The following is a 7,765-nucleotide window of genomic DNA, read 5'->3' on the forward strand; positions in this document are numbered from 1 at the left end:
AAATTTGAAGCCGATTTTCGAAGACAACTCCCGGCAAAGTTTCATTCCAAGGCTACAATCATCTTTGTGCATTAAAGTTGTGGTCGTTTGAAGTGAAGGGCATCAATCTTCAAAACATATTACAACAGATCTTACCAGAAATGTACTTGAAATATGCCCACATGTAGGTGATTCAATCAAGGTTGACGTGCCTAATTCCAAAAAGTTAGGTAGCTTCTGGACGAAATAGGTAAAGTAACACGATTCCGAATGTTCCCATCTTGGAATCTTGGAGAAATGCGAGTCAGCTAACACATTAAAGACTTCAGTGTTACGGTAAAAGCCGCCCAGGAATAAACTACTAGTGAAGGGAGAGCTCTAAATTCAAATGTTGGGGCATACAGGACATAGAAAAGAATCGGTGACCAAATCCCGGCAATAAATTGAAGAGAAAGAAGTCAATTATCTGTGACCTGATAGTCCAGGCTCCACTGACGGCTGGCGCCCTTTGCTTCGCGTAAACTCCCAATTGATGTGATCTAAAATGTACATACTTTGTCATCATAACTTCATTCCCAAATTCCAAATCTAAAATTGTTGCCAGAATGTATCCATTCATAGCTTAAGAACGTTGACCCTGCAACTTCTCGCGGAAGGCCTCTTCGTGTCTAACAATCTCTAGCGGAAGTGTTTGGCCAATACCGAACAAAATGAAGATGGCCCACTTCCAACGGAAGGGATTGACCAGCACAAGGAACACGAACCAGTAAAGCAGCTCGGTGTACGTGAAGAAATCGAAGGCCCCAGGTGGCGCGCCTTGCTTCATCCAACGGGTGAAGTTGATCCAGGTTTTCATTCTATCCTCGGAAGGTTGCGTAAGCGGATCAGTCAGGAACATAAGCAAGAACCGCGTGTAGACTCCGATATGAATGTTTCCGACTGTCCCGATGGCGTTGACGTAGGTGCTGTTGTTGGCACAGATACTGAGATGCTTAGGTGGGAAGACTTGCAGATACCAGTCCGGGGGAGAGTAGTTGTCCTCGAAGACCTCGTTAGGCAGGAATTCAAGTGAGGGTCGTTTGAACCCGGTGGCCATGATGATGATGTCGCCAGGAACAACCTTCTCGCGACCGGCTCCACCTTTAGGCGTGCTCTTGGATCGGTGGTTGAAGAGAATACCGTCCTCCTTCACCGAAACAATATCGCCACGTAGCCAGCGGGCTTTGCCCTCGCGAATAAGCTTGAAGAGATCGGAGTTTGCCATCGGGGTTGTGGTGAATAGACCGCTGTCCGGTGCAATGTCTGCCAAATCACGATAGAAGAATTTGCGGAGAAGCCACTCGGGAATCCAGGCAAGGGATGTCTCTTCTCCCCAGATGTTACAAGCCAGCAAAGACTGCACGAGAATATTGCGTGGAATAATCCATTTATCAGATCGTGAAAGCACATCAATCTCGGAGGCACCGGAGTGGACTGCGAATTCCAATGCTTCAATGGCGCTTGCACCACCTCCGACGATCAGTGCTCGCTTTCCTTTGATATCCTTGCCGTCGAGGTCGGAAGAGTGGCAGATAGTACCCTTGAATTGATCCTGATCGGGCAATGGGGGTAATTTAGGATCACCGCAAACACCAACGGCGGTGATGACACCATCAAAGCTCCCGTATTTCTCCGGGTGATCATTGATAACCCATTTTCCAGATGACTTAGCCTTTTTAATGGATGTAACCGGTGTCCCGAACTCAGTGCGCTCCTCCAAACCATATCGCTTCCACAGGTCGACGATCTGATCGCGAATCTCCTGTTGGGTCGGGTATGCGTGTTTATACTGGACAGTTGGGTGGAATCGATACATGATGCTGTTTATCTGCAAGGCTGATGTAGAGTTGACGCGCTGTTCACCATTGAATTAGCGACCGATTGGCAGATATAGTGGTGTTCGCAACTTACACTCCAGATACCTCCGAGTCCCTTCTCCTTGCCGCGCGCCTCAAAGATTTGCACCTCGAATCCATGACCAATGCAATGGGCAGCGGACGAGATACCCGTCAAGCCGGCGCCGATAATAGCGATTTTTCGTTTGGGAAGGTCTTTGCTGAAAGATTTTGCGGGGTTGTGCGATGGACCGAAGATCCAGGCGACAAAGTTTTGTGCAATGACATAAAATGTAGTAAAGACATAGAGCAATGGGTTCGTAATGAACAAAGTCACTAGGGACTGGATCATTGTGTCGAAGTATGGGCTCCTAGGCTCCAGGGATGTTGAGGTAGAGGTAGGAAGAAGAATTTTTGAAAGACAAGGAGGACCTGGATTAAAATAAAGAAGGGAGCTTTCACATGCTAGCTCCCTGATCCATAGTTGGTTCTAACAAGGTTTCAACAAAATGACGTTTTCGTGGATCATTCAAGAACAAGTTGATAAGATCTTATCTCGGGGAGATGACGTCAGAGACATCGTCCCTTGCACGTGTGGCTCAGCACATGCACGTTGTGGCGCGGGTGGCGGTGCAGGGGATTTTGCTACATAGTACTACACACTACAGCCTACAACATCACAACGACTTCAGTTATGAAGATAGTAGCCCATACCATAGTGAGTATTTAAGTGAGGAAGCTATCCTCCAGTTGAGCAAACTACACACCGAAGATAAGGGGTTGACGGGTATAAATACCCACAAAGCTGTATGTACCCCGAGATGCAAGATGACAAAAGTATATGTACCTGATTTTGTCCACTTCATTTTGTCAATGTTTCCTTACTTCATACTTAACTTTGAACTAAGTCTCTGATACAGTTTGCAAGATGTCCTCGATCAACTCGATCAACTCCACATCCTCCTCTCCTCCTCTCCTCCTCTCCTCCATCATTCTCTCACCTCTTCGTCCCAGCATGAAAGAAGCAGTTCACCTCGCCCCGATTCTTCAATGAACCTTGAATCGTGAGATGAATCTCGATACCGAGCTATTTACTTCTACCCTAATTATGGGCGGCACCAAGACGACTCCAGAAAATTGGCAAATCCTGCCAAGGGAGACTACTGCCCACGAAGCCGAGACGAACTAAAGAAGAAAGGAGCCTCACTACACAACAAGAGTGTTCCACGCCTGCTCCGAGAGCCAACCAAAAGGCTATCCAGAGACCGCGAATGAACACCGGAGCAAACACTGCAATGTAACTCGATATTTTCATTGCACAAAAGGAGTGTAATGCCCAGGCCTTTTGGGCTCGGCAACCGGGGAATTTCTCGAAGCACAAAAGACATACGGGCATTGGCGACGAAGGCTGGGTGCCTCCAATGTATGTGTGGAGTTACAAGCGCGCACTTCACTGTGTGGGGTGTCATATATCTGGCAACCAAATGCGTTGTCCTGACATATAATATCCACCAAGCCGAGAATACCTCTATTGACAGAACGTCAGGGCGACTGTGAGGACCCAATTTTCAAGGCTTCGGCTAGGACTCCCGAGACAATGGAAAGGAGGCAAACTAGCCAAAGGACCGGGGAACTCGGATATAAAACGTCGCCTCCAAAGATTTCATTCGCAGACGGACGCCAGCCCAAAGCTCTAAGGCGATCAATGCGCATGATGCACATTTATGCATCAACCGCATCGAGAAGCATCCCAACATGTAGCAAACGAACACATCAACTTCAAGACGCGGAACCTGGACTTGCATGTCAAAAGAAAGCTAGAGAGGGGCATGTGGGCAAAGAATACGGCTCGCCAATGCTAGATGACGTTGTTTGCGCGCAACTCGCCTGGTATCTACAGGATGCCCTTGAGAAATGATTGCCATGATGCGCCTGGTATATGGCAACAGGACCTGCCGTTGTGGCACAGCTAGAAACACGGTCGAAAGTCATCGAAATAAAAATCCAGAATGTTTCGAAATATGACGCACAGAGCTATGTTGCCGGAGTTCGTATTTTTACCAGCCACAACATCTCATACCCAGTCCGGAACTTCATAGCGGTGCACGCTGCCATCGGCAACATTCTGGATGGCGATCGATAGGATTCTGGATGTCATTCCAGCGAAGATGAGGTAGTTGAGACACCGTTCACAAAAGACCTCGGGGAATTCGAGCCTCTATGTACGGATGAGAGCACCGACACCGGGGACATTATTTCTGCAGCCGATTGATGGTGATTCAGTCACTGAAATATGGATAGACAGCACTTGTTATGACTTGAGACCCCTGGGCCTTGCCTTGTTAGCAGAGAAGGGTGTTTCAGGCTGTAATTAGTGTTTGTCTGTGTTTCTGACTGTCGAAATTTTAATATGAGCGTATACTGATCAGTAGGCTTGATAGAGGACGCACCCTGAATTTGACGCAGTGCAGCGCTAGAGGACCAATATCGCAAGGCTTGACATTACACACTGGATCCTCCGACAAAAACAAGCACACGGTTTGACAACCCTGCTCTTCTCCGGAGTCCTCATTGATACCAATCTGTACTTTCAATATGGTTACTGGGGAGATTGAGATGGATACAGATGACAAAAGTTTAGATTTGTGGGTCAGTCCCCAATGACATCAAAGATATCTGTTTTCTGCATCCGCATCGGTCATTTCACATGCTCGCCTGCATTGATCCGGTGCTACACATGTCATTGATTTCCTGTCTCTCTGTGTATGTTACCTATTTATCGCTCCTCCGAGCATCATCGAAAACTATGACCCTTTTTCTGTGGGGATTGTTGTTGGCCGCTCTTCCCCGCGCTCCTGCTACTGAAGGACAGAAATCCCCTGTATCAGATATGAGCGATAGTGGAGTACTTTCATTCTCGCATTATTCTCATCGAGACCCTCAGCTTTTCGTCGCATCTCCAGAATTTCATCCCAATGTCACTTTCTTTGGCATGCAAAAGGAACTAGAGGTACTGCATAGTCGCCTATTCAAGGCCAAAGCACGTACGAATTGAGCTATGGCCGTCCTGAGTATCAGGTTCAGGCAAGACTCATCTAGCACGACAGTATGTCTTCGTGCAGCAGGAATGCTACCAGTTGACCTGGGAGATGTGTTTCAATGGATTGACGCCAAGTCTCGCGAATCAGCATATAAATATTTCTGGGAGATAGCTCAAGCAGCCAAACTGATAGAACGCCAAGAAGCTGAAGATCAAGCATATTTAGAAGCCCGGAAATACGTGAGCGCCGTTCGAAATTGGCTTCTGACAGGCACACGCCAAGAGTGACTCTTGATTTTTGACGGCATCACATTCGATCATGATGTCGACATTAATGACTTTCGATCTTTCCTTCCGTGGCAAAATAAGTACAGCATCATTTACACCTCTATTGACACCACCCTTGCGAGATCTGTGCTGCAAATAGGCCGTCTGGGCCAGTTCCGCAAATTCGAAGTGGAAAGAGAATGAGAAGCCTACGTACTGCGACGCATGTTTAGATCCGGATATCTATTCCTTACTAGCTTTTCATCGCTATTTTGTGAGCAAGTCTCGTGATCTAAATACATGGAAGGGCATCATTCGCCCAATCTAGTCTAAAAAAGACGCTCTATTTAGCTGCAAGTGGTATCGGGATGATCTCCCTTGAAGTCGCAGTAGATAGAAGACCCATCCTGCACACAGATAAGACCCGAAGCACAGCTCTGAATAGCCCACTCCCCATTGTCGCAAATTCCATAGCTACTACCGTTGCAGGCATAGGTGCCGGAGGTTGCACAGGTTCCTCCGGAGACTGGGCAGACTTCGGAGCTCTCGTCTGCGGTCAGTGAGGCCGCGGTAGTGGTAGCAGGCGCAGTAGTGGCAGTAGTAGACGTGGCGGTCTTAGTCGACGAAGTAGTGGAGACAGCTGCCTTGGCATTTGTCGTGATCACATAAGCGACAGTCTTTGTGGTTTTGACAGTGACAGTAGTACCGGTCTTCTGTACAGTCAACAGTGTGGTAGGGACGGCAGTGGTGGTGGTCGCCTTGATAGTCTCGGTGGTGCTAAGAGAGCTTGAGCTGGTGGAAGAAGTAGTGGAACTGGTGGTTGTGACTTTAGATAGGGTAGTAGCCTTGGAAGTGGTACTTGTGCTGGTGGAAGAAGCAGTGGAGCTAGTCGTTGTCGCTTTAAATACGGTAGTAGCCTTGGAAGTGGTGGTTGCGCTGGCAGTGGTGCTTGTGCTGGAAGTGGTGGTAGTAGAAGAAGATCCCAAAGCAGATGCAATGCTAGAGAGGAATCCATCATTGGCATACACCTGACTAGCATCCCACATCATAATGCCACCAAAGCTCGTGTATGCTTCCTCAGTAATGAAATCGACGATTGAAGCGATGGTGGATGCGGCCTCATAACCAGTTCCAGCCGCAGTGCTACCACCGGGGATACCCAGGAAGACCTTCACATCGGGGTTAAGGGAGATAGTGGTGGCCCAGGTATTCCAACTGTCAAAGTTGAAATCGGCCTGCGTGGTGGAGCCAGCGGTGAAGTAGTTGACACCACAGTAGTTGTTATAGAACTGAACCCAAATGGCATCGAAGTATACCGCGCCATCAAGCATCGGGTTATCAGCGGCATCGGGGTAGGGGCATTGTGGCGCGGCTGTAAGATAGTATGTCTTGGAAGTATCTTCAGCGAACAATGTCCGCAACTCATTAGCGAAAGCAGGCATATTGGTGACAGTAGACTCGAAATCGAAATCGAATCCATCGACGACGGAATCGCCGAAGGGGCGGTTGATGGAAGTGTTGGTGGAAACCGGTCCAAAGGTTTGCCAGATCATCTGAGCGCCAGCGATAGCGGCAGCCTCGCTGGTAAATCCTCCCTCGCTGTAAGTAGAACCACCGATCGAAAGGAGAATAGTCTTTCCAAGGCCCTGGCAAGTAATGATATCTTCCCTGTTCTGGAATTAGACACATGCAATGTTTTATATAGTACTGGTATATAACACTCACGCGATGGTGGGACAATCAAGAAGGGCAGTACCATCAAAGGTAGTGCAGGAATCGCCTGAATTGGCGAAGTTAATTTCGGGGGCGCCGCCCTCTCCATTAATCACATCCAAAAATGCAAGTTGGATCACCTAGGCAAGGTAAGTATCATTATATGGATAGGATATTCGATGTCGAAAAGGTGGAGAGTGATCATACGTCGATTTCCGAGCCTATTAGCCAAACCCAGTTAGTATCATGGCTGAATATGAGAGAGGCGTCGGGATTTTAGCTACATACTTTCACAATAATAGGCAAGATCTTGCTGGGCAAGGTCGCCGGATGATTCTCCATAGGAGTTTTGACCCCAATAAACAGCAACATTGGATGAGCTTGCCACATCCAGTGCGGCGTGAACGCCCTGAAAGGCGAAAAGGGCCACCAGGGCCGCAGCAGTATTCACAGAATACATAATGATAATTCAAACGAGTGAATAAGAATAGATAAGAATGAACTTTTGATTTCGTCGAGAAATCACGCAGAAAGTTGACAGGCCAGTATTGGCGAAAAAAAGAGTGTAAATGAATGACAGGCCCAGAAGGGAACGAACGAATGAATGAATGAACAAGCAAGGCAGTAGGAATAGAGAGGTCTACAAGTGGTTTTATAGAGTAAAGGCGATGGAGCAACAAATAAGATTGGAAGCCCCTGTTAATATTGTCCAAGCATCACATATTTGCCTAGTGCACGCCATTAATATTCTTGCCTTTCCTCAAGTTGAATCTGCCGCTGAACTAAATCATATGCATCACACATAAGAACGATACTAGTATTCACTGGGTCGGTACAGATGATGGTTTCTGTCAGCTGGACCCTGTTGGGTCACGGGACCCACTTCATAGCA

The 7,765-nt window shown here is 47.6% G+C and overlaps 2 protein-coding genes across 2 annotated transcripts; both read right to left on the reverse strand.

Moving 5' to 3' along the window:
* Positions 1-601: 601 nt before the first annotated feature.
* On the reverse strand, positions 602-2,205 carry N7466_003204 (flavin-containing monooxygenase; the record flags this gene model as incomplete). The annotated part of the gene is made up of 2 exons (XM_057162601.1): positions 602-1,873; positions 1,930-2,205. The coding sequence occupies 2 exons, from the start codon at positions 2,203-2,205 to the stop codon at positions 602-604; spliced, it is 1,548 nt and encodes a 515-aa protein (XP_057023716.1).
* Positions 2,206-5,507: 3,302 nt separating this feature from the next.
* Positions 5,508-7,333, reverse strand: N7466_003205 (uncharacterized protein; the record flags this gene model as incomplete). Its single annotated transcript, XM_057162602.1, has 4 exons — positions 5,508-6,828; positions 6,886-7,013; positions 7,081-7,094; positions 7,162-7,333. 4 exons carry the CDS (start codon positions 7,331-7,333, stop codon positions 5,508-5,510), a joined length of 1,635 nt encoding a protein of 544 aa, XP_057023717.1.
* Positions 7,334-7,765: the final 432 nt, after the last annotated feature.

The sequence above is a fragment of the Penicillium verhagenii genome (genome assembly GCF_028828195.1).
Source record: "Penicillium verhagenii strain IBT 33310 chromosome Unknown utg000004l_segment0_segment0, whole genome shotgun sequence".
In the NCBI taxonomy this organism is placed as follows: Eukaryota; Fungi; Ascomycota; class Eurotiomycetes; order Eurotiales; family Aspergillaceae; genus Penicillium; species Penicillium verhagenii.